The sequence below is a fragment of the Mus caroli genome, chromosome X (assembly GCF_900094665.2).
Source record: "Mus caroli chromosome X, CAROLI_EIJ_v1.1, whole genome shotgun sequence".
Classification (NCBI taxonomy): domain Eukaryota; kingdom Metazoa; phylum Chordata; class Mammalia; order Rodentia; family Muridae; genus Mus; species Mus caroli.
In genome coordinates, this window is record NC_034589.1 from 146245914 (window position 1) to 146273775 (window position 27862).

The 27862-nt window shown below is 39.0% G+C and overlaps 1 protein-coding gene across 1 annotated transcript in view; it reads left to right on the forward strand.

Annotated features, from left to right (window-relative positions):
- The first annotated feature begins 3523 nt into the window (after positions 1–3523).
- Positions 3524–27862, forward strand: part of Smpx (small muscle protein X-linked) — a 51488-nt gene continuing 27149 nt past the window's right edge. Inside the window, exons 1-4 of the mRNA XM_021153895.1 lie at positions 3524–3858; positions 7727–7783; positions 19051–19137; positions 25639–25787. Of these exons, the coding sequence (XP_021009554.1) occupies positions 7745–7783; positions 19051–19137; positions 25639–25770 (258 nt within the window). The 5' untranslated portion in view covers positions 3524–3858; positions 7727–7744 and the 3' untranslated portion in view covers positions 25771–25787. The remainder of the gene's footprint in view (positions 3859–7726; positions 7784–19050; positions 19138–25638; positions 25788–27862) is intronic.

Consider the following 27862-nt stretch of genomic DNA (forward strand, 5'->3'; position numbering starts at 1 on the left):
AGAGAGACAGAGACAGAGACAGAGAGCAAGTGAGCTGTGCATTGAATCTGGACCTGGAGTGAAAGGCACTTGTGAGTTGCCCAACATGGGTATTAGGAACCAAACTTGGGTCTTCTTCAAGGGGATTCTTAACCTCTTAGCCATTTCTTCTATCCTTTGTGGTTGATATCCAAGTTAACTGTTAATTTTCCTCTTGGTTTTATATAAACATGCTAATTCTATGATAAATGTGCATACAGAAAATATTTGTACTATTTAAGTTATAGCTTTTTGAAGTGATTTTATTGTTGCATATGTGTTTCAAATTTTTACTTGGAAAAAGTAACAATATTCTCTAGATTCCTTTTTAAAAAGATCTATTTCTATATTTTTATGTATAGGCATACACTGTAGCTGCGTTTTTACACACCAGAAGAGGACATGGGATCCCATTACAGATGGTTATGAGCCACCATGTAGTTTCTGGGAATTGAACTCAGAACCTCTGGAAGAGCAGTCAGTGCTCTTAACAACTGAGCCATCTCTCCAGCCCTTGGATTCCTTTCTTGATACTAGTATTATACTTTAAAGCCTTTCCCATATTTTATTATCCCTTATATTTTTATTAGGATTAAACCGTGCCTTGGGGCTGAAGAGATGGCTAGCAGTTAACAGCCCATACTGCACTTGCTCTTCTGTCTTTGAATCCTGGAATCCATGCCAAGCTGCTCACAAATTGTCTGCAACTCCAGTGCTAGGGGATCCGACACCCTATTCTGGCTTCCATAAGCATGTCGACACAAATAAATAATAAAATAAATCTTTAAACAACATAAAACAGCAACAATGACAGCAAAAAAAAAACCCCACATCTTAACTGAAATTTTATGTGTTTGTATGTCCTGTGGAATGTGATTCTAGAATTTTCATATTGGCCTTTTCTCCTTTGAATTTATTAAAAAATATCTTCCCATGTACAAAAGCATATATATGCTTTCTAAGGTGGTGCAAATTTCATGCGGTCATGTGTGGAAAAGTACATTTATATAAAGCCTTTTATACGTGTGCAGAGCTTATCTGTATCGCTACTGTTCTCTTCTTCATTGCTAAGGGCATCCCAATTTTTTGTAGGGTATTTTATGTTTTGTTATCATTCACACTTGGTTCACCTTTTGCCATCTATTTATTTCATTATTTGCAGGAGTGAGACCCTTTCCCCTGCACCCTTATTTTATTATTTTATTTTTAAGATGTATGGGGAAATTGATTTTGGAGAACTGAGGAAGAATTTTCTTTTCCATAGTCACCACTTCTCTTTGTTTAGATGTCCATTACAGATCCTGATTCTTGGAGCTATGTCTGCCATCTTGGGATGTCAAGGATAAAATGCTGACTTGTTCAGAATGGCAAGGACAACAAACTTGAAAGAGCCTGGCGCTTTTGACATCATAGAATTTCTGAACAAGCCCAGAATTAGCTCTTTTCACATTCCTGGGTTTGTGAGATGTTGAGATGCCTATTGATTGAGGCACTGTTACTCAGGGCTGCACCCTAATTGATACTGTACTTACATGTGCATATGCAGAGAAGTATGTACATGGGAATATGGACTTCCTTGAGTGTGCTTTTTGTTCTGAGGAAAGAAGCTGAGAGTCAAAAGTTAGGAATAGGCCAAGTGTATGGTACACGCTTCATATCCTGGGACTTGGCGGGGTGTGTGTGTGTGTGGGGGGGTGGGGGGTGAGTGGAGGGAGGCAGGGGAGGCAGAGGCAGGCACATTTCAGTGGCTTTGAGCCCAACTTGGTCAACTTAGTAAGTTTCAAGGCAGCCAAAGCTGCATTATGAGATCTTGGCTGAAAAAAAAAAAAAAAAAAAGCTAAGAAGGACTGACTGAGTTAGCAGAAGGTTCTACAATGAGCACAATGTCACTAACTTCACAGAGAGGACTAAATAAAATGATTCAAATGAAAGCTGCACTCTTGGACTGCAGTGTGTGTGTGTGTGTGTGTGTGTGTGTGTGTGTAGATCCAGTAGAGGTGGAGATGTGTACACAGGTAAAAGGGACTTGGGCGAATTATGGTTTTGTGAACAACATTGCTCTGTTCCTCTAAGGTGATCTTTATTGAAATATGCCCAAAAATCTTAAGCTGTCCCATCAATGTCCAGTACCCTCGGGTTTCCCAGTTTCCACACTTTGAGTGAGACTCTTCTTGCTTTGTTTGCTCCTCATCTTGACCGTCCCTGTCAGAAATAGACTTATCTTGTCCCCTGTCTCCTTGAGCCCCATTCATTGTCACTCACTGACGCAGTATGTACCGACGTGTGTGCCAGTGGCTCCCTGCACAGCAGGTGCAGACTTTTATGGGAGCCTTAAACTGACAGCAGTAGTGGAAATTTTAAGGGGTTATGGAATGAAGTCAAGTAAAGTGCTTGCCTTCTTGGTGCTTCTGAGAGGCCCCAGCTGGCACTGATGCTCAGATGACAACCACTCACCACTGTACAAGTTTGTGCCCCATTGATGTCCTCTGTGCTCAGTGACTTCACCCCTGACCAGGACGTGGTGCTTGACTCAGAGAATTTAAAGCTTCTTTTCCTCACATAGCAAGAATGGTTGATGATGCCTGGTGCTGGGAATGTCCTGTCATGATGGTTTGAAGTGTGGTCACCCAGGGATGTATTTTAAATCTGTCTATTCTGCTGAGTGTTTCTACCAAAGGGAGGTGGTTTTGTGTGGTGGCTTTTAATTTTTCTTGATGTTTATGTTTAAGTTGTTGTTTTGTTGAGATAGGATCACTCTCCATAGCCCTGGCTGCCTGGAACTCATTATGTCGACTAGACAGATCTCAAACCACAGATCACAGAGGTATACCTGCTTCTGCCTCCTGGATGCCAGAATTAAAGGTGTGAGTCACCATGCCCCTCCCAAAGGGAAACTTTATGTGAAGTTAATTTCAGAGACTGAAGAAGTTCATCAACAAAGCCATGTTCAATACAATGAGCCATAGGATTTGGAAAAAAAAGTTTTTCCAGGTACCTAATCTTGCCCCTTGCCAAACCTAAAAGTAGCCATTCCCCTTTGTTTTATTCTCTTCTTCTGTCTCCTTTGTGCCAAGCTCTAAGGTTAATGCATCAATAAAAGCAAGGAAAGCCAAGTTAGCAAAGTCTCCACGGCCAGCAACCATGCCAGCTTGTCTGTCTTTAACCACGTTTGACCTACAAACTAGGACAATGGCTTATAGTTGGATGTTATGGTATAATTATATTATTTGGTGACTGCTTTCTGAGTGCTGATTATTAATTAACTTTAACAGCTCCCAGGTTACTAAGCTTGGATTCAAGCAACGTCGGACATCAGCACCCTGCATTCCCCCAATTTTTAATGAACCTTTCCTCATTTTCTGCCCTCTAGATAATACAGCTAAAGATAGACTTTTCCTAGTTTTTCGAAGTTCACTACACCCCTCAGTAACTGTGAGAGAATGCAGCCAGCCTCCTCAAGAAGATTAGGAGGGCAGAAAGATAACGTAGCCACCTCCAGGCTGATATCTGAGCCCTGCTTTCCACACGGTCAAGCCTTTCAGAGGCAGCCAGCCTATGGCTTGTATCAAACTCTATATTTAGGAAGAACAACTGTGAGCTATGACAGGAATTCTCTTTAACACTTTAGCCTTAAAGCGAGTTCCCCTCTAGCCCGAGCCAGGAGCAGCTCTCAGGACCGGAGAGAGACAGAGCACTCCAGCTATTTCAGCCACATGAAAAGGACTGGAATTGAGATCCCCGCTCAGAGGACACCGGGAGTTCCTTCTACCCTGTTTTTTTGAGTTTTTGCACCTGGCCGCCTGGGACTGTCCTCAGGCAGTAAACCAATCCAGAGAGCAGGTAAGCAGAAGGACCCAGCTTTCACTCTCAGCTTTCACAAGGAGCTTTTCTCGATCCCTAACTTTAAAGTAACTACTCATAACTTTGTAGGTTGCTAAGTACTGGATGGCTTCTTTGTCAATTCCCTGTACACTAGTGGTATCCTGGATTCTATTTTATAAAGTGTGTGTGTGTGTGTGTGTGTGTGTGTGTGTGTGTGTGTGCATGCGCACGCACGCATGCATGTGTTCCTGTGCGTGTATGTTGAAAGGGTATTGAACAGAAGGGATTTTCCCTGACATGGCTGTTAATAGAATGTCCACAGTCCAGATATGGTAACTGTGACCTTGAAGCTCTGCTGGCCAGTGTTACAGTCAGCTGCAGACTGACAACACTCTCTAAGCTGAGAATTAATCAGAGTAAATCTGGAATATTAGTTTTTGTGTGTGTTTGTTTGTCTAAATGAAAATGATGGTGAGAGTTGTTACACGATATAAGTTTACAATCCCTTTCTCCTTTCCCTAACTGCTAGGCTAGATCTCAACAACAAAGTTGTGTAGACCAAACCATCTTTCGGAGAGCTTTCCTTTGGTCACTGTTTTCTTGTACCCAGCAGGATAGAGTGTCCTTGTCTACGTGGGCACAGATTGGAAATGCAAAAACTCTCTCTTTCCTCCCAGCATATTGAAGTAGTCCGAGCATCATACTATCCTCTCCTCTGGAATTAGTTTTAGCTTCAGGACAGAAGATAAATCCCTTTGAGATAGTGCTTTAGTCATTTCCTTGACCTTTCAAAAGGAACAAACAAAGCTCTTCTCTCCAAATAGCTATTGATTTCCCCCTCAATTTCTTCTTGTGAAATTAGTGATATTAATGTTGACCAGTTTTAGAACGTTGGAGGGTTTTATTTAGAAGCTAGATATTAGATGCTGCCCAATCAAAAGCAAAGGGGAGGGGGAGTCTACCAACCATGACTCAGCACAAAGACCATTAAAAGTTCCCAGAGACTGCCAGGCAAACTTACCTGTGCTCAGTTGGCAAGCATCACCCGTTTATTAAAGTCAATATGCCTTGTCAGACTTGCAGTGTTTCAAATTTTAGCCAGATTCAGCAGACAGACACAGCAGTTGCATGTTGTAAAGAGTATCTCTTTGGATGAAGAGCAGTGGCCCTGAAGTGGGTGGTGGTAGGGTAGTTTATAAATGCTTCTTCCATTCACAGAAGGGGCATGCAGATGTCAAGGGAAGATGCACTACACGATACATCCTGATGGAGGTGAATGCCCAACTAGGGAAACAGCCAGGGAACACTGTCTATTTTTATTCATCACTGTGCATTGCCCTGATTTCTCTGCAAATAATGAGGACAGCAGGAATTGCTGCTGAACTGATTTATACACATATTCTCTAGCCTGATGGTGAGAAATGAGAGCGGGGAGAGATTGACTTGCTATAGATGTCTCTATCGAAGATTGACAAAGATGTTAAGAAGAGATCCACGTACAGATGAGAATATAGCAAAACTAGACAGGGGAGACAAGGTCCATCTATCTAGTAGGCTCAGAGTTTCCTAGCAAATACTGTAATTGGTACAACTAGTCAGTGAAAAAAAAACTATGTACAAAAATCAATGCAGTATAAATAAAACCATTCATTGTCTGCTCCTTTTGTATTTCAACTTGCTATTATAATCACATAAAGGCGTTTCCGAATTTTCATAATTTAAATTAATATACAGTAACAATAAAAACAATGTTAATTAAACTCTAGTCATATACACACATAGCAAACACTGGTCAGGTCTTTCAAGTCTCATAAGGATTATTATTTTTACATTATTTCTTTTAGCTTTTGGCAAAAGGAAGCATCACAAATTAAGTTATTCTAAACATGTCAGTTTGGCATTGGGGTGTCTATCCTAGAATGTCAAATTAGAAAGTTCTTTATGTGTCTTTGATGCAGAAGGGAAGGTAGCACTCAACTGGAAAAGGATCATAGAGAAAAATTTATCCCTGACTGTTCAACCTGTTGTTCTTACTTAATTTTTGATTATAGTAAAATTGGTTCTTTCTGGACCCTTATTATAGAAGCAGTACATTTAGATCAAAGTTTATGTTATTTCCATGTACATAGCTCCCCAAACTATGTATTGAGCTATAGTAATTGTGGATATCTTAAAAATAAGTATACAATTTTTATCTTCATAGAATAGATGCTAAGCTCAACAAGAAAACCCAAACAAACAAATAAAAAAACTTCATTTTTATCAAAGTTCTCTGGTAATTCATTTCTGTGTTGAAGACCACACATCAGTTCATCTCTACACTTTTTTATTATTAATTTTAAAAATTATTTTATTTATTTACATCCCAAATGTTGCTCCCTCTCCTGGTATCCTGTTCCAGAGTTCTTCACTCTACCCTCTCTCTTTCACCTCTGAGAGGGTGCTCCCCCAGGGAATGTCACCTCCCAAGGACATCACGTTCCTCCATGACTAAGGCACATCCTCTCACAAGGAGGCTAGACAAGGCATCCCTCTGCTATATATGCCCTTTGGTTGGTGGCTCAGTTTCTGGGAGCTCCCAAGGGTCGGGGTTTCGTCTCTACATTTAAGGCTGCAGATGAACACAGCACTCAGAAGCCACGAGTTATGGCTATTGGCATAAATGAAATAAACATCCACACCATGTTTTAGAGTTCAGAAAGCCTGATCAGAGGAATTCTATCACTCAAGTCTTCCCATAGTCTGTGAAGCAGGACCATTTTAAGGAAGAGGAAACAGGCTTAGAAATATTGAATGTCAGTGCCCAAATTTCAGGGGCCTTGTATGAAACACTAACACAGCTCCCTGTGTTTGTTCAGCCCCATGTTAGCACACATGCATAGCAGTCAATAGATAGAATTCAGTCAACTCATTTTATAGTTACGATTGAGAACAGAGAAGGTTTTGAATTCAATGAGTTTTAAACCTTTTACTTGGTCTGGTTGATGTTTAACAGACAGCTATAAAAAAACAGGCTAGAGCCAGGTTCATTAGTGTTCTTTGTTCCTTTAGCTCCAGCAAACCATAGCCTATTTCTCCAGGTGGGCTTTGGTTCCAGTGCTCAAAGTTAGGACTCTGGTGTTTAAAGAAGGTTTGAGAAAAAAAAAAGTGCTTCTCCATTTTGCGGATCTGATATGGTCATGGAATTCTACTTTCTTTCTAAGATTGTTCCACCGAAGAAAGATACTTCCAGAACATTCTGGCTTCTATTGTTTCAATAATCTAGGCTTGTTGGGGATGGTTGGGTGGGACACATATGAAGATTAAAGAACTCGGCTTTTCAAAGAGTCTCCAAATGTCTTCAAAGTTTGCTGGGAGAAGATATATTCGCACAGCTGAGAGAGTATTCCAAAGCCGAGCTGTCATCATGGAGAATGGTTGCCCCTGCAGAACCGAGTAGCTGCCCTGGCAACAGCGAGCACAGACCACAAGTTCAGTTTCAAGTCGCAGCAGCCAGCCTCTGGTGCCGAACAAAGGTGTTTCACTGGTACTGCCTCTTTGGCTCTTGGCAGAAGGTCAAGAGGGCAGGTGAAGAGAGGATAGGGCCTTTCAAGTTTCTGATCACCTATCATTTTCGTCAGTGGCAAGGCTCGGTATATCTTCTCCTGAATGATTTATCGGGGTGCTCTAGTGTTCCCTCTCCCTGAGGCATTGGGAAGGAGAGTCTCCAAGTAACTGCAGAAACTGAGACTGAAAGAATATATGGCCAGTGAAAGGGGCGACTGCCCAGTTGAATCATGAGTTAAATTCTAATTTATCACGACCTTGAATCTGAAGGCTGCCACCTCTAACAGTGTCTTTTTTTTTTTTTTTTTTTTTTTTTTTTTTTTTTTTTTTTTGTCCTTAGGGCTAAGACCTTGTGAATATGTCGAAGCAGCCAATTTCCAACGTCAGAGCCATCCAGGTAAGTAGGTATATTTGTATTTTATCATCGGCTCTGTGGCTTCTGACCTACTGCGATTGTTCATCTCTGATTATCAACTTTAAGAAAAAAAAAGTTCCTCTTTATAAGGCTAAGGAGGCAGAATTGAGAAAGGGCTGTAAGACTGATAGGGTATAATCGAGAGCTGAAGCTACTTTTAATTGCTATGAATTGTAAGACAAAGTTTTAAAATGAGAATTACATTTTACTAAATAATACTAGATTCGCAATAACCTTTTCTATCCTTTATGAAGAGCCAGAGAGAGGCTCCTGAAGGCTCCAAAATAATAAGTAGAAAACACTTCTGCATCTGACTTGACCAGTATATCTGGCATGCTTGTATTAACAACTACTGCTAGATGTGCAGCTGGGTCTTCATGTGGGTCCTGAACGACTGGAGCAGGGGCTATCCCAAAAGCTGTTACCTGTACATGGACTAGCTTTGTTTAGCTGGGTTGCCTTGTCTGGCCTCAGTGGGAGAGGAAGCGCCTAGCCTAGCAGAGACTTGAAGTGCTTAGAGTTGGGGGATACCCAGGCTGCCCCCACCTGTTTAGAGGAGAAGGGGAGGGGGATAGGGAAGGATTGTGGGAGGAGGTAACCTAGAGGGGGGATAGTGAGTGGGATGTAAAGTGAATAAGTATATATATATATATATATATATATATGTGTATATACATAAATATTTCTGTGTGTATATATGTATGTATGTATAATATTAAAATACACTGTTCCCCATAAAGATGTATAGCTATTACTTGTTAATTAAAATATATATGGGGTTTTTATAGGCCCATTGATAGAGAATAGAACATTTGATTTTCAGTTTTATATTCAACTGGTATATAGATATAGCAGTAGGTCACAGTTTGCTTGACTCACTTGTTTCAAATGTGTATTTTGAGGCAGGAGGTTTAATTCAGTAGTAGGGCACATGAGTAGTATATACTATATGTGAGGCTATGAGTTTGAGTCCCAGCACTAATAAAATAAATCTCTCTTTAAACAATAACCTTTAAAGTCAACTGCTCTCCCAAACCTTTGTGAGTTTTAAGTTTATGTGTTATTAATTTTCTTCATGCTATTCCAACAAACTTTCTCTTTGGTTGCTTAAGCTGATTTGTGTCATTCACAAAGAGGAGATACAGAAAGCTGGCATTTTGAAATATACAAATACTATGAAAATAACTTTCAATATTGGTTTTTTTCTCAAGACTAAATCTGTTATTTCTTTGGAGAGCTCTGAGTTTGACTCTCAATAGCTCCCAGCCTGAAAGACTCTGGGCACAATACTTTTCTGTCAAATTCTGTTTTCCTTTTATCAGCACAGCATCTAGCTGTGCTTTCTCCCAAGAAACTCCTTCCTTTCCTGGACTTTCCTCAAAAGCTGCAGGGCCCACAGTGGTTCCTGAGTCTTGGAACAATAATGCCCTGACCCAGCATAAACACAACCATAAAAGGCTGACTGAATTTTGGGGTCTGCATTTGGCAAGACTGTGAACAAGATATTGAAGGCTGAAGAAATCCATGTTTACAGCACTGGTAAAAGGGAGGGTGTTATTGACATGGATCTGTACTAATGCCTACCCTTAAATTGATGGAATTCTTAAGTGGCGGGATGTATGCCAGTCTCTGGAAACCTGTCACTGAGCAAGCCCAAGGAGGAGCTGATGCCTTTGGCAAGGATTCCCTTCTATGTATTGAGCATTCTGGGATCTCTAGCTTGTGAGTCTCCGATGTATCTTGACAATAGTAGTGGGCATTATTTTGCCACTTGGATTCTTGAACCTTGAACCTTTGAATTTTCTGTTTTACATGATATTCAAATATTACCAAGGACTCTGAACACAGACCGCAGTCCTGAATCTATCTTGTGCTAGTGCAGAAAGACAGAAAAGGATTTCCTGCTGTTTTACCCTCTGGACCTCCATTTCCAAACCTGTGGCATGGAAGTAATAGTAATTCCGTTTAGGAATTAACAAACGAGATCCTGACATTTTTAACAGCATAGTAAGTAATCACTGGAGAGCAGCCATTATTCTATTTATGATCACAAGGATAGCTTATCTCAGAGTCGTGATCCCTGCACTCTGTGCTCGTGAAGTGCTGAACAGAAAATTTCCTTTTTATTTTTCAGAATGCTATCAAGCTGCTTTTTCATCACTTCCTTTTAAAGCTGAAAGTGTATTGATTTTTCTTTTGTAGTGCCCTCTGGCTCATATAAATCTCCACTGAAAATTCACCAGCATTTTATTTACTAAATTTGACCTTGATGTATTTTAAGGTCTGCAATATTTAAAACGCCACTATTGGCCATTCTCAATAGCCATTATTATGTTGCATCGCAACACACACACACACACACACACACACACACACACACACACACACACACACAAACCTACTTTCCTAACAAAGGCAATCAGCCATTCCTTGTGGATGTGGTGTTGTCTCTTTCAATATATTTGTTTGATGTCTCATCGAAAGACCAATTTAATGGACTTTCAAATGAAATCTTTTTGTGTTGTGGCTAGCAACAGCACTATCCTGTATTTTCCTATCAACTTTACATTAACCTTAAATAGGGTACATTAAACAAACTAGGGAAGTAATTACATAATACATAATGGTTCATAATAAGAACTTGAGATCATGAGTTTCTCTGAAGCAAACACAAAATCTGATTGATGAGAGAGCACTCCAATTGAGTAAATATCACCAGATGCTTTTAAATGGTCTAATCAACACATTTTAGTCACTTCAAATTAAAAAAAAGTATTTTATTTTTACGTTTGGATGTGTTGTCTGCATGTAAATAGGTGCACCACATGTGTGCCTGGTGCCAACGCCCACAGAAGCCTGATGAGGGAGGTGCATCCACTATAGGGATGATAGGAGTGGAACCTGCCAGTGGTCTCACCTCTGACCTATCTTTCCAGTCCATAGTCACTTCTTTTTATTAGACTCTTATCTTCAATCCAATTTAACTGCCATTTCCAGGGGCATAGTGTATATCTAATCCAATTCAACTGCAATTTTCTGGGGAGGGGGCCTATTTTGTACCAGGAGTAGGGTATGCAACAATGAGTTGATACCTGATGTCTGTACTTGATAAGGTCATAGCCTAAGATACTTAACAGCCATATGACTTTGAGCAAGCAACTTAACCTCTTTGTTCTTCATCCTCTGCTCATCTGTTAATAGAATGAGTTGCAGAAGATTTTTCATAGTGCTTCCACTAAGTATGTAATAAATTTAATAGATGTAGATGCTAGGCCAGTGCCTCACTAATAGTAATTACTTAATAAATAGCTGTTATCATTCATCAATCAGTCATCATCATCACTATCTATTTTATCAGTTCCCAAAGTGTATGCCTTAGAATACCATAAGTTTCATGGGATATTGTTAATTAGATTAAGACTTTGGAAACTTTCTCAGAGTCCATTATTCTTAATAGCATCGATTCTTCTCATGAAGGCAATGTTCTCCAAGCCTTTTGGACTTTTCAGTGAGCAATCTTGCAGAATTCTGTTTTGCAGTGCAAATTTCTAACAGCTTAGATTTAGATATCTATTTTGTCTGGACTGAGTGAACTGAGATTCTTTCAACTGTACTTTTCATAGGCAACTTTAAGAGTGTACGAAAAAAATAAAGAATCAAGCAGTTACAAATATCTGTGACTTTAAGCATCCTTTGTTTACTTTTCTGTAAAACCGAGGCAAACACTACTATATAAGAGGACTGTTGTAATAAATAAACTAGATAGTTTATGACAAATCTCTGGTTGCTAGTACACATACTTCTTAAAAGATGACTATTCTGTCTATACAATTCAAGGAATGACCTTGCTTTTTCCTCCTGGAATTCCATTTCCCCCATATGCCAGAATAACAGGAAGGATAGAATTCGGCTCATCCTTACAGAAGGTAGGTAGCTGTCTTTCATGTTTGCTTAAGATGGCCTCTGAACTGTAAGGAGAATCTAAATTATCATTATTTCCCAGTGCATTAAGTCTCAGCCAATGATGTAAAACCATTCTGAAGGAACCAGTTGATTTTCTGTGGACTAGCTCTTCAAGCTGCTTATAAAGTTATCTATATTAGATATTGACAAAACTTTTTCTGGAAAGAGCCAGACAGACAACAAATATGTTAGGCTTTGGTCTGCTTCAACTATCATGTCTGCTATTATTTTCTGAAGTAGTCACGGGGTCATAAAGTGGATGAATGTGCCTGTTTTCCAACAGCTTATTTAAAATTTTGAGGATGGGTTACATTTGTCCTGTGGATTGCAACTTGACAATCCCATTGTTGATTATAATGGGAACTGCAACCAAGGCAACATCAGCACACTCTGTGCACTGGGTCATGGGATGTGACATGACAGGTGGCAGGGAAAGTTAGAACTGCTGAGAAATTTAATCCCATCAGCCATCTGTGCAGTAGCTTTCTCTAATGAGAACAAGTGATACCAGCCACTGGCCTGGTCCTCCTAAGCACACCTATTTTGGGAGTTGTCACAGGCCCCTCCAGAACCTCAGCTCTCACAGATCCAGTCATCTCTGGGTTGACATTGATTCATTCTTTCTGACATTTGTCTTCTCCCATGAGATCTAAAGAACATCATAGCTAAGCAGAAAAGAGTCTTATGCCCTAGTATTGGTGTGCTATGTGATTCACTAGAATGGTCCTCATAATTTGTAAGTAGATGTGTCAAGTGACCTTTAAGGCTTTGATCAGCTTCTAGTAGTCTGTGAGTCTCTTGAGAGTAGCTTCTAAGGCTTAATTTTTGTATGTCAAACATAGCTGTAGTTCTTCAGTTACTGTGTACCTGCTACAGGGCAATGTGATTTTCATACATCATGAGCCAAAAAGGACCGAGTCACGTGATTCAGGCACTCAGTGTGATCCTAAAATGCAGTATTCTATGGATTTCTTTCTAACTCTCCCCACCCTTCCACCCCTGATAGAGGTGAATGGCTGTGGACCATCTCAAGGGAAACCACAAGTGCCAAGCCCACTTGGGAAAACAATATTCATAGTGTCTGAATTAAGAAGTTGGTAGCCGATGGGCAGGGGTGGCACATGACTTTAATCTAAGCACTTGGAGGCAGAGGCAAGTGGATTTCTGAGTTCGAGGCCAGCTTGGTGAGTGAGTGAGTGAGTTCCAGGACAGCCAGAGCTATACAGAGGAGCCCTGTCTCCAAAAACAAAAAACCAAAACCAAAATCCAAAACCCAAAAAACCAATAAAAAAAAGTTGATAGCCACTTAAAGCCATATTAAAAGCAAGTTGGCTTGAACTGAAAAGCACAAAGCAAAGTAATCCAATGATGAATATGCCCTTGAAATATAAGCAAGTATGGCCATTGTATTACGTCTGGCTTAAACTGACTTTAATCAAGCTTTGTGTGATCCTAAATCTAACTCCTTTATCACATATTCAAGGACAAGATTTTTTGAATTCCGGAGTTTTTAGGGAGTGTGTGATTACTTACTATGGACAACTTTCCCTTGCTATGCAACCCACATGCAGAACAAAATACTTCCATCCCACACATTTTAGTACGTCTTGATTTTAACCATCCATTAACACTATTCTTCTACGCTCCACAGTGCAGGGCATAAAGGTTCCGTGGAAGAAGAAAGCAGCTTCTGTCAAAGCAAAGACTCTCCACAGACAGGTTTTATAGACTGTTTTTCCTGGGGTTGGATTTATGGTTAAAAAAAACCCAACAACAACAGGATTTCAAGTGTATAACAGTCCTCATTACAAAGGAGCAGACGACCACCCTGCATGTCTGGTCACTTAATCAGTATATTGATTAAGCTAAAAATCCTAGCAGTGACAAGTGCTTTCTTTTGTATCTTTTACTTAAATTTAAAACAAAATGATAATTTTTATTTGATGTTTGTTTTACTGTAGAGGCAAGACCCTTTCTTTGATCATAGATCTACTGTTTCTTTCTTACATAAACCACTCAAGCACACTGTTTATGATTTATAATGCTGGTTTCTTTAAAGTGCAGCAAGAACTTGAATATAGCAGTCTCACTCTCAAGTGGGTTTGGTGTTATTCCAACTAATGCCCTCTGATGCTTTGATGAAGTCTCAAACATTGTGACATGAGGCAAGTAGTCATATCCAGACTAAAATATGTCATGTTTTTAATGCTGCCATTTACAAGTACTTCATAAATATAACCTGCCCCTCAACCAATTGTGCACATTTTCTTAAAAGCTGTACAGTACATTCTTCAAATGTGCTTTACTGTGGATGACAAGATTACAGTTGAGTCATTTAGAAAATTGTTAAAGAGAACAAAGAATGTTGAGAACAGAATGTTGGAGGGGAGAGGACCTTACAGCATGAAACATCATGGGTGAAGAACAGTGAATGAGTGGGAGTTTCTCAAAGCCGTTGAGTGGGAAAGTTTGATGTTCTGAATCACCTCCACATTTCAAGAAATATGCATTCTACAGCTTTAGGTTTTTAATTTTAAACAAATTGGTTATTTTAGTTGATAGAGGTATGTGTTCATCTGTACCTCTTATTTCAGGCTAATATATAAAAAACACTCTCATTTTCTAGTCTTAAAGTACAATTCTTTATGCAAATCTTCTGTAAAAATGCTGTAAGTTTTAAAGTACCATGTTGCATTTCATTCAAAGAATCATAAGGCCTGAGAATAGGACAGAGCAGAAAGCAGTTCTGAAACAGACCTATAGGATTTCCTGCCTGCCATAGGAGAATGGCACACATCAATACTGGCAGGAGGTACTGGGACATTGAAAAACAAAAGATAGAATCAGTAGGTGTGGGAGTCCTCTCAAGCAAACATTCAATGTTCAGATAAATCTCAGTGGTTTCTGAAAAAGAGCTCGTGAGTGGGAATAAGAAAGAAGGGGAAGAGAGAACTGTGGCTGTGGGATGAGGTTTAGTAGAAATTGCCAGTCCTCAGTGAGCAGCAGGTATCAAAATCTAACCCTTTGGGGAAAGAAGATGTCATCTTATTGTAAGCCATATCCTAGTGACTGAGGAGGGAATATTGTTTCCAGAATCCTCCTGGCTCAAAGCCTAGAGCCAAGGAAGGAGAACAATACAAATAATTAAGGGAGTGGTGGAATTAACTTACAGGGAATTCTTTCTACTTTTCTTTACTTGGTGAGATCAAGAGCAGTATTAATTTCACATCAGATAGGTCTTCTATCAGGAAACAGTATCCTTCTCTAGCCAAAGATGACCTGTTAGATTTTTCCATTTCCAGCTTGGAGAATGTAACAAATTATGTATAACTTGGGAAGATGATGAACCAGGTCTGGTGCATTAGGGGCATATTTTAAGGTATCTAAAATGAGTAAACTTAAAATAGGGACAAGAAATAAAAGAGTTACATTGCAAAAAGAAACATAAATCCCAAGAATTGTCTTTCTTTGTATTCATAGAGAATCTCTATGGATTCTCATCTTATATTGGTTCTAAGTCATTCATTTCAAACCTTTTATGTGTCTGCTTATTGTGTTATTAAAGTACAGTTTACATTATATACAATTTGAATAGCAAATACCATACCCATTTTGCAGATGGAAGTTATAAGTTATTGAAAAGTCATTTTATGTTTAGAAATAGAGTAAGGCAAGAATATGACCTAATTTTCTAGATGACAGAAGAAAAGTTGACCTATATTTTCCCATCAAATTCAAGTTATGAAGATTTTTTTTTCTTATGGCTAAAATGTAGCCCATAATTTGTCACTCAAATACCACTCTCCTACACTTGTAATAACGAAGTCTCTTTAATCATCTTATTACTAGTGTAGTGCATGACACAGTTGACAAAGCACTGCTCTTTTATTCCCTTATTGATGCCCTGTAACGATTGGATGGTCAAAATGTTTTCAGGCTGCTTTCTTTCCCATCAATATTTGCTGTTTTAAAAATCCATTTAGGTTCCTGATTTCTCGAGTGATGCCTTCAAGAAGAAAAAGTGTCAAGTCAGAGTTAATGGCTCATTTTCCAATGTAGCTTTTGTTTGAAATCTATTTTAGAAGTATGCATTTTGTGTTCTCCTTTCCAAAGGTCACTCTCAAAGGATAAGTCTGCAATTTTAGAGCTAGTTAGAGCTACCATTAGCTAAGGGAAAAGACCTCTTGGGAGACAGGATTAGTAGAGTGAAAAGGTTAACTCTAAAAGTTTGATTTGACAATGTGTCCTTTGTTTGTTGTACTGTTTATGTGACCTTGATCACAAACTCTAAAAATCCTTTGAGGTTTCATCTGTTTGTCAGTCAAACAAATATGATGACATTAACTTTATAAGACTGAGTATTGTGGAAGGCAGCTATGCTCACCACTATACCACCAACGCAGGCAAGACTGAGTATTGTGAAGAGACGTTTGTGAATTCTACTTTTCTAAACATTTAGCATTTTATTTTTAAAGTAATTATGTTTTAATTTTTTGAAATTAAAATACAATTATATACTTTCTCTCCTTCCTTTTTCCTCTCTCCAACCCTTGCTTCCTCTCAAACCCATAGCCTCTTTTTCTTTAATTGCTAATGTTAGACACACATACATGCACACACACACACACACACACACACACACACACACACACACATATCCACATACCATAAAAATCCCCCCTTCAATGTTAGCATGTCTATTGGTGGTGTTCTTATTTAGGGCTTCTTTAGGCAGCCGTATTGTTGAGGTATTATGGATGAAGCTTTTTTTTTTGTCATTTCTAGGAAACACAATCTCAAGCAGATTTCCTGGCTCTCACATTCTTTCTTCACCCTATTTTCTGTGATGTTGTCTGAGCCCTAGGTACAGGAGTTGTTTTGTAGATGTATCCATAGGAGCCTAACACCCTGTGTTCAGTTGGTTTTCTGTATTTTGACTAGTTCTGGTTTTCTGTATGATCTCTATCTATGGCAGAGAGAAGTGTCTTTGATGAATACTATTTTGTATTTCAGATGCCCTGGTAATACTTTACCTGAAGGAAGGGTTCCATTGTTAAGAGGTTTAAAAATCATGGTATAGCCCATTATTTATATTACAAATGAGGATAATGAGGCACAGAAGAGCTGTCAAATACTAATTAAATCAAGAAACATCAATTAAAACAAAGAATTTATAACAACTACCAACCCTGCTTAACTCTTATAAACAACCTATTGGAAAGGCTACAAAGACTTCTAAAGATAATCTCAAAATAAGAAAATGTTGTTATCCTATAACCTAAACTATTATATTAAGGATCACCTTTGTATGTTTCCTTAATGAAAACAATATTTTATTATAAAGTTATTGACTTGATTAAATAGCTTAACAATTGAGTCTTTCAGAAACAGTATTTTAACCCAAATTCACTACAAGTAAGGTACTTCCTATATATTCATAATAAATGGAGTGAAAGGAGTACTCTAAATAAATGTCTTTGTAGCCCAGGATGGCCTCAATCTTTTTACCTCAGCCACCAAATGCTGGGATTTCTTTTCTTTCATCCAAACTATAGTTGAGGAAATAGTCTATTGGTCTAATACAGATCATCTTCTCTGAGAATGTTCACATTGTTTTGGTTTATTTTAAGTCTTTATGTATGTCATCCAGTCTCAATATTGTCAAGTGTGAAATACTATTAATTTCATTCAGTTTTAACTCTTTTTGGTGCTGGATTAAACTGAGGTCACTTTATTATTGAGGCGCATTGCCAATAGATAGCATTATTTTATGTCTTCCCAAGAAATAAATTATCCCAATAAAAATATAAGAGGTGACCCGGAGAGATGATGCTTTCCTAAAATTCCAGTTATTGGGGAAGTTGAAGTGGAAGGATCATTTGAGAGTAGAAGTTTGAGACCAGCCTGGGAAACATAGTAAGATAATAATCTCATGAGATTCATGAAATATTGCTCCACATTTGCCAGAATGTAAAATATATCTTTCCCTTTGTCTTATATATCTCTCTTATGATACATGCTGATGAAAAATACTTCTTGGCATCAAAATGATGCATGCACCTTTCTTGCTATTTGCCACCAACACTTTGAAACTTGTTTTCTTTCTGTGGGATCAGTTTTAGTCTAGCATGAAGGAGAGTTTTAAAGCCTGCTCTACTTGGAGCCAAACAGACCTGTCATGTTGCATGAACCTTGAGACTGGTTATTTCCTATGTTATGGGTTAACCATTACCTTGGCAATGGAGCATATATCAGGTGTCTCCAAATGGATCTTCCCAAACTCTCAGTTTCATCTGGTGTAGTACCCAAATCATCCACTCTGCGTCACAAGTTAACAAAGCATTTTTCTCCATTTGCTTAGACGTTATTTTCACTCATATCAAAATGAAGTTTCAACTTTTCAAGCTCATATATCCAATTACTTATAAGGCAACATTTTGTCTTTAGTGGAAAAAATGTGTTCTAGTTTTTAAAGCTGTTAATGTATTTGAAGACATTTTTGGTAAGTATTAAACATTTTTACCTTTTGATGTCTGTCAAAATATGGGTGAGATTTAAATTTACACATTATCTTCTCAAGTTCAAATGACTGTGTCAATGTATTCTTCTATACTTTAGTGTTTGAAGCATTTCATGTTTACAAGAAGGTATTTCATGCTTGCCACTGAAAGAGGTTAGTGTTTTATCTTAATAAAGAGCAAGAATCAAAATTTTATTTACAAAAGGAAATTGATTTGATAGCACTTTCCTTTTTCCTTACTGTCCTACTCATGAGTATGTTGGGAGAAGATAGAAGGCGCAGGGACCTGAGGTGACCCTGGAGCAGTGACAGGATGTTACAGGAAGGAGGTGGCAACTTAGAAAGTGTGAAAGCACCCTCATCATTGTACATATAAAGACAAGGAACTAAATGTGGAGCAACTTCGGTGGATGCTTTTTTCTCCTTTTCTATCATTATGTGTTCCGTCCTCATCACTGAAAGGGGAAAATGATATGCACCATAGGAGGGCAATGGCCAGAACAAACTGTCTTCAAAAAAATTTTCCATCCAATAAGGAATTGTAAATTCACTGTGCAGACCTAAAGATGGATACCAGGAATGTATAATAAATGGAAGTGAAATTCCCCTTTGCATATTTTGTGCTGTTGTTACAGAAATTTTCCTTAGATAAAAAGCTTTGAAGATGTACTTTTCAAAAGCATTTTCCTCACGATGATTGCTGTCTTAGAATGTCATGCAATTTCTTACTATTCTTAAGCTAAATTTACCCTGTCTTCTCTCTTAGGCGAATATCAATATTCCAATGGGAGCCTTTCGTCCAGGAGCTGGGCAGCCTCCCAGAAGGAAAGAGAGTACTCCTGAAACTGAGGAGGTAAGGAAGATAGCTAATAGAGACCAGCAAGACCTGTTTCCTCCGGAGACCTCCTAGAGACAAGGTTTCTCAGCAGAGAAAGTCTGTGCTTCCCTTCCATTTCAGCCAGTTTTAAGTATTTGATAAAGATATTTGAAGATGCCAAGCTTGACTTCCAGTTATCAGAATTGATTTTATACACAGGTAGTTTTGGGTTAGTGCTCATCATTGGTTTGGTAAGTTTGCACTCATGCTCTGTGAATAAACTGAACAGGCTGTGTGCAGTACAGCTTCTGATGGGAGATTAACCTCAGTTAGTGCTCAGTAAGTAAGCACATGAAATTACTTTCAGATTCAAACAAACAACCATCTTGATCTTCCTTTGTAGGGCCTGGTTGGCCTTAGGAGAACAAGCTGAGGTGGGACATGGCATCAGAAGCAGGTCAAAAGGTTGATGATCTATGGCCTTTTAATTCTCTAACTATTCTGTGCTTCATTAAGCAGTGGAAAAATTAACTCTTATTTACTTTATAAACTTCCTATATAATTCTCTGGCAACTAGCATATGTTGTATAGCAGCAAGGTAAAGGATTTATTGCTAGAGCTCCCTTCTCTGGACAGCTAGCCAGGAGCCCTTCTGCAGACCAGGCTAGTTAATTCCTTATGAACCAGAGAGGAAAGAATCACTCACACAGAAAAAACACACACAGAAGCAGAAAATGACTATATCACCACTTTTGGATGGATAGATGGATGGATGAATGGGTGGGTGGCCCCCCGCAGCCAAACCATCACACCACACCCTCTTTATTTCTTTTCTTTGGTCTTTTTATAGACAACAGTTCTTAGAAAATTATCTCAGATAAAATGTTATATAAAATGGGAGTTACAGAAGGATATTGATATATCAAAGCAATGTTTCATTCTATGTGATCATTGTAAAGTTCAAAGCAAAAGTTTCATATGGCCTTGCCTTATCATAGTACACACCCATGGCTTCATACTTGGGCCTGAATGCTTTTCCTTGAATATGAATTTATCCTAAGCCTATTTCTCTTTTTAGTACAATTCTGGAAGCTCATTGTCTTGCTTATTATGTAGCCTTTACTTACTATTATGAGGAGTGAACACATTCTATTCTTTATTCTAACTATTACATCTTACTAACAAAACAACTAAGACCACCTCTTAAAACTTTCTTCCTAAGATTATTTGCATCAAATCAGGAATTCTATAAAACCATTAATCCATCCAAACAGCATTAATTAATCTTTATGTTGAGCTGCAGAAAATATTCTCAGGAGGGTGGGGAATGTCCAGAGATTATTATATTAACTTAATAATGACAGGAAAGGCATATCAGCTGCAAGAACCGATCCTGAGGTGAAGTCTCTTTGGGACCTTGCCTTTCAGAAGTCACCCTTCTTAGGCCAAGCAAAAAAACAAAGGTGAACCACCACCTCCAGGAAGGCCTCCTGCTTGCCGTAGCCTTTTCTAGAAGACTCCTGACACTCCTTTGAAAACAGGGCTTTCCAAAGGAGTCTGTATTTCCCTCTTGTATTTTTTACTCCCTGCCCAAGTCTCTATTTGTTGCTAAAATAGAGACTAAAACTAATAATTACATGAAACAGGAACATGTGCTCCTCGTTGGGTGTTTATGGATTTACTTGCATGTGACTTTTCTGCTGAAATCTGAGGTCTGATTCTGAGGGGGGGGCGATTAAGATTTTTGATCATCTCATCACCACAAAAATTACGTCATTTTAAAAGGTGAAGATTTCTATGGCTTTTATATTTGACCCACTACTTCAAAGTTTGCTAAGATGACTTTGGTCCTGATTACAACCTTAGGTCCTCAGCTTTGGTTTCCAATCATGGGATGTTTAGAAGTGATGGCCATGGGACTCTGCCCTCACCTCCTTTTATTTGCCATTGTAGTTTTTCCCTCCCCACCTACCTTCCTTTTAAGCTGTCTTAAAGGAAGCTTAAGACACTACTACAACAGCTAGTCACAAGAGAGCTTGGCCCTGCTTTTTTGGTGAAATTGGCTGATACAACAGCTGAAGCATGGGGAGGCTCACTTCTTCTTTTCCTTTAGTGGAGCAGCAGCCTTGGGCTCTTCCCTGTACAACACAAGTATCTTCCTTTGGAGGCTAGGAAAGCACTTTCCTTTCACTCTTTTCCCATCCCTAGCCTGATGGTTTGGACACACTTTATAAAACCACCAAGGACAAATTTCACTTGGTTTGTGACCACATACATTTACGTATTCAAATGGCCAATTGATATTCCTCATGGGTAGAGAGGGTGAGATATCCACAGAGATCCTGGGACCCTAGAGATGTTCCATGCATTGTGCTACTCTNTTTTTTTTTTTTTTTTGGTTCTTTTGATAGAGTAGAGAGGGGAAGCTGTTCCTTACCCAGTAAAAGCAGATAGGAACTCTTAGGGTTTGTGGGTTTAAGGGAGGAAGCAACCTCATGACTCGAACTCTGGATTGGGTCTCAGAATAAACTTCCCAAAGAAACACTGCAAGGGAAGTAGTTGGGTAGCTTGTCTTAGCTATAAGGGTGCATTAAATAGGATTTTTGCGACTTGGCTTTAGGCCCTAGCTACCTTCTGTGGCACAGTTTGAATGAGGAAATTGAATATGAACTCAGAATAACCTCCCTATTCACATTTATTTACTGTTATTTGTATTTGCAAACTAAGCATTGTTTACATTCATAGATTTAGGATTCATATCCAAGCCTCATGTTAACAGAATTATAGTAGAATGTGTTGTTTGTAGCATAGCTCACTTATGTCCTAGCTAGTTAGTCCCCCAGGTAAGCTAGGATGGTCTTTCAAGCTTGACATTCTCTAAGAGGTGAACAAATGGATGTCTCCTAGCAGGAAAACAGCCCTAGTCATTGGCTTTCTGACAATCTCTGTGAACACAACTGTCTCTTGTGTACCCGTGGCTTCTGACTAGTCCTTTGCTCTGCCTGCAGACATGAATTGCATCCTCTGTCATCGGCTTGTTAGACATAGGCATGCTTCTGGCACAGGGTCTTCTATCCAAATCCTTTTGTGCCAGAAAAGTGGCTGCTTGCTTGAAGTGATCTAAGGGTATTGTTAAATATTTCCTTTTCATCTTGTCTCTTCACAAGATGCAAACATAGTATTTAATTCTAGTCTAGTCACTTCTTAGTTGTAAGGCTTTGGACATTTTTTTTTTTTTTTTAGATTTTTTCATCCCTTAGTCTCAGTGATGAAGCAGGAATAAAAGCAGATGTGGAGAGCTGGTGTGTGAATTAAATGTCTTAGCACATGTACCTTAGAACAGCTAGCAACTGAAGTGTATGCTATAGCAGTGAGACTTCTTCAGTTTTTTAACATGAAGAATATGTAGGTCAAACTCTTTTGTCTCCTGTAAGAGAGCCTGGGGAAAAACTCAGTAGGATATTTGCTAATAAAGAAGGGCATGAAGATGAGGAAGCTTGGAGATGCTTCAGCTTACTGTAAGGTAGGTGATTCCTAAGATACACATCTCCCTTCACAGCGCTGTCACTGGAACAGGGACTACTGCAGTGGTTGGTAAGGCTTCCCTCATGCTCTCTTCATCTACATTAAAGAATAAATAGCCTCTAGTTCTCTGATGAGTTGAAATATCCACAAAAAGGACTACCCTCCGTTATCCAAGTAGAAACATCTTCATTCAGGCTTTCGTTTACTGTAACTCCCACAGCAACAAATTCACAGAAGCAGGGGACTCTGATCTCAGTTATGTTTTCTAAAGATGGTAGATGGTTCCTTGCTTCCTGAACAATGCCATACTATCAAATTATTAAATATAGTGACAATATTCACTAAATGCTACCTTACTAAATCAAATGCCAAGCCTTGTCATGATTAAAATAAAACGAAAAGAAAAAGGCAGTCCATTGAGGTCTTAATAACTTGATAGGAAGATAGCTGGCATTCAACATTATCATCATTAATCTGTGTACATTCACCTGCCCCAGACACATAAGTGCAGATATTGGCTGTATGTGTTAAATGCCTGGGCAGTGGAATTCACTCACCTGGGAACTTAGCAGAGGGATCTGGAAACATTTTTCTTTTCATGCCTCTTTATTAAGATCTATATACCTCCAACTGTGGGAGCATTTATAAGTGCCGAAACATTTTTCATTTCATTGCTACACATATTTAAAGAGAAGCAACACTTTACAACCTTGTTAAAAATTCCTTCCTGAATGCCAAGCAAAGAACATTCTGGAATGCCTGGTTCTTCAAGTGTGGGGTTTTTACAGTTTTAATGACCTTTTCTCTATCTACACTTACAAATGATGAATGTGTTTTCATGGAGAAAAGAAACAGGCCTATGGCTCTGTACATGTACCTAAGGAAACAATATCTTCCAGGGATTTGCAGCATCCACATTGAGTCACTTTATCATTTAGTGTGGGTGACACATTAACTACTTAAACAGCACTGTACTGACTTCACAGGAAATAACTACAGGAAGTCCCATTAGCCCTTATAAGAGGAATAATACTTCAGTCTTTGATGCCTGCCCATCCTCCACAATAAACAACGTAAAAGCATTTCTATAAGGGATACCTCTACCTAGTGATTTGTCAGAGTTTGAGGAAACTTGAACATATTATTTCTCAATGTGCTAACCAATTTGAGAATGAGACACAGGCAGGGACCAGACCTGGACTAACAACACTAGCTTTATCACTGTCCTTCACAGGAAGCAAATATGAACTTTCTTATCCCCGAGACACACACACACACACACACACACACACACACACACACACACACACACTGGCTTATCCAATTCTTGATTAAGAATATGGCGTTAAAAGATGGCCTAGTCGGCCATCAATGGAAAGAGAGGCCCATTGGACTTGCAAACTTTATATGCCCCAATATAGGGGAATGCCAGGGCCAAAAGAATGGGAATGGGTGGGTAGGGAAGTGGGGGCGCTATGGGGGACTTTTGGGATAGCATTGGAAATGTAATTGAGGAAAATATGTAATAAAAATATTAAAAATCAAAAAAAAAGAATATGGCGTTAATGACATATTTGCACTGGGGACTATGTTAGAGTCCTCAAAGAAGAGAACATTTAACATGCTGAGTATTTATTTACTGGGGGAAACCACCTATAGGAAAGATGGGAGAGAGAGAGAGAGAGAGAGAGAGAGAGAGAGAGAGAGAGAGAGAGAGAGAGAGAGAGAGGGAGGGGGAAAGAGGGGAGAGAGAGAGAGAGACAGAGAGAGAGAGAGAGAGAGAGAGAGAGAGAGAGAGAGAGAGAAAGAGAGAGATGTTGAGACTCAGATTCAGGTGAAGAAGAAGGAGAGGCTTGGTGGAAGAAACACAAGCCTCAGTGTGGTTTTAAGCCCAATTCTCTGGCCTAAAGTTCTGCTAGGAGGTGTCCCTGTCTCCTAGGTGTGGGCCCACCTTGGGGATGCTGCTGACTTTAGTCATTGTTTACAGCAGGTATGGTAAAAGTGCTCCAAAACATGGCAATGGTTAGATTTTAGTAACAAGGAGTTAAGGCAACTGCTCAGTTACCCCTGGAGTAATCTGATCCAAGGCATGATATTCTGGTTATCAGGGTGAGCAAATGTCCCCCAATACCTACTTTAAGGCAGATTGGAAGAACAGACTAGGATGCAATTTTCTTCTGTAGTAACTAGATGGAGCTATACGCAGCAACTGAGCTTAATGTTTTATAGTCTTTTTCAACGTGTGCTTGGTGTATGCATATAAGAGGTATGGGTTGATTATAGGATTGATTAGTTAAACAAAAAGTTAAGTATACATTTCAGTTCTTGTCATTGACATTGGAAGAGTCACACGCAAAAAGAAAATGCTGTGGATCCCTCCCTAAAATGGAGACTCCTTTAAAGATAGGAAATTTAAACTACTTCTCAAAGCAGCAGGCAAAGGTTGTCCTCCTCTGTCATTCCATCCCATATTCAAAGCCCATACTCAAAGATGTTTTCCTTATATCCTTCTGAGTTTATGTTTCCCAAAGGCATCATATGACAAAAGGCTGATAGTCACTATTCTTCAAACACAGTTGTGAACACTTCTGGACTAATTAGGGCTAGCTGTGCCCTGACAGTTTACAGATTCCTGCCATCAGGTATCTGATAATGGGACGCTTTTAGGAGATGTTTTGTGGGAAACATAACTCTATCTAAATGTTAGCAGTATTTCTTAGTATTTCTTAGTTCCTAGACACTGAACTGTTGCATAACATGTCCTAAGTGATATGGAGAGGACTTTTTTTCCCCTCACAACATTATTCTACATTTCTGTACAAAGTTTAGGGAATTTTATTGAAACTCTAAGGCTGTCTGAACACTAACACCAGAGGAAGTTGCCAAGCCAGAATTGCACTCTGACATTCTTCCTTTGCTATCTGGTTTCCTTCTCTATGCCAGGAACCAGAGAGATCAAATCAACTTGGTTTTGGATGAGTTGAATTTCTTCCCTCTTTTTTTTTTCCCCAGGGAGCTCCTACCACCTCAGAGGAAAAGAAGCCAATTCCTGGAATGAAGAAATTTCCGGGACCTGTTGTCAACTTGTCTGAGATCCAAAATGTTAAAAGTGAACTGAAATTTGTCCCCAAAGGTGAACAGTAGTCGAAAGGAAGCAAAAGGTGAGTAGAAAATCAGTCTCTTTGTCTGAAAGAGACCATTTTCAAAGATGAGTCTCTACCAGAGATGTTCAATTTAGCCTGCATTTTGTGTATGGTTTTCGGGGGCTGGGGGAGCCATACCTTCGGGTATATCTTATTCCACAGCTGCTTGGAGAACTAGTATGGTTGTTTACCTATTGGTTCTTTTCTGATCATTCTTCTAGTTAGGAAAGCTTAGATTGGGGGCAGGAGCCTTTGTCATCCCATGCATGTTTCCCCACTATATACCATATATCTCCCCACTATATGCCATATATTTCCCCACTATATACCATATATTCCCCACTATATACCATACGAACAGTGAACTATTGCTTTGGCAAGAGGATCTATCAAATAGCTGTGTAGATTTGAAGGTGGGAGGAGGCAGCACCTCATAAATTCAGGCCTCAAAAAAATGACATAACCAGAATATGTCTGAAGCAGACCAACAAGCCCACTCGCTAATTAAGTGTGGGTACAGATGGGACAAGGGTAGGTTCAAAACTCTACACATTGCTTCAACAAGGGACTTAAAATACTTATTTTCATTTTAATTGTTTAGTAATGATTCCCTGGTTAGGACTCATCCAACTCTCTGTCTGCAGAGAGTTCTTATTAACTGGAAAAGAAATTCTGCCAACAGAGTGTGGGTTGACAAAATCATGGCTCTTTCTCCTAGGAGATGATAGGAGCAAACCTGTCCTTTGCCAGCATTACTAAACCCCACCATGCACAATCTTCTCCATCCATTAAACAGAAGTCCGGAGGAAAGTCTATATGGGAACACACAATAGGCTTTTATCTCACTGACTGTTAATTCATTCATTTGTCCCTTCCTCCATTTAATCAATATTTATGGATGGCAGAAAGATTTATCACTTGCCACTGTGTGAAGAGTATTATATCTATTTTTCCCCAAGACATGGTTTTACTTTATAGCTGAAGCTGGGCTGGAGCTTTCTGCAATCTAGGTCAGCTCCAAACTCATGGCATTCCTCCTACTTCAGCCTCTCCAGTGCTAGGATGAGATGCATGGGCTACCATGCTGGGTTCCAGTGTTTCTTATACGATTCTTGATACCCATTCTTGCGATGAGTCTTAGGAAGACTGATTCTATCAGTCACCTGCCTCTTTCATTCCCACGTCTCACTGCACTGTACAGATTGATGGCATAAACGCTCCTTGCACTGGGATCAAATATTGACTTGATAGATAGCACTAACATAAGGTTTGTGAGACAGTCCAGTGGATTATTGTGATATTTTTTCATACTTATCTAGACCTTCTAAAGATATTTTCAAAATTTCCTAGTGGAAGAGGGGAACTGTCTGGTTCCTCCCTCACTCCATTCCTTCTTCCTTCCCTTCTTTCCTTTCTTCCTTTGGTGAGTCATATTCTCACTATATTGTTCATGTTAGCCTCAAACTTACTATCTTCCTGCCTCATCCTATAAAGTGCTTGGATAGGAGGAATGTACTACCATGCTCATCTTAGAATCTGTTTTGAGTTAAAGTAAAATGGCAGCACGTAGTGTTTCAGCACAATTACTTAAGACAAGGAAGTAGTAAGAATGAAACAAATTATATTCCATAGCGACAGAATAAAGCTCAGGAACCTGGATGGGACAAAGCTACCTGAGTGGGAATTAATCTGACAGATAACTGCATGAGCTTGTTATTTATGAAATATCAGAATAAACTAATGACTGAGTATCATACTCAGTTCTCTTTGAGTTGCCAAACTAACAGGAAATCTAAAAGGGTTTTGATAAAACTGTGGAATTTTCTGCTGAAAAAAAACCAGAGAAGAGATATGAACTTTTTGTTATAGTTATTATCCCTACCCAACCAAAACTGTTTCGTTAAACACATGCATTTGTGTGTGTGTGTGTGTTATATGTGCATCTATATGTATGGACATAAGTGATTGTGCATGTGAAGGCCAGAGACAAAATCTACTTATCTATCTATCTATCTATCTATCTATCTATCTATCTATCTATCTATCTATCTATCTATCTATCATCTATCTATCTATCTATCATCTATCTATCT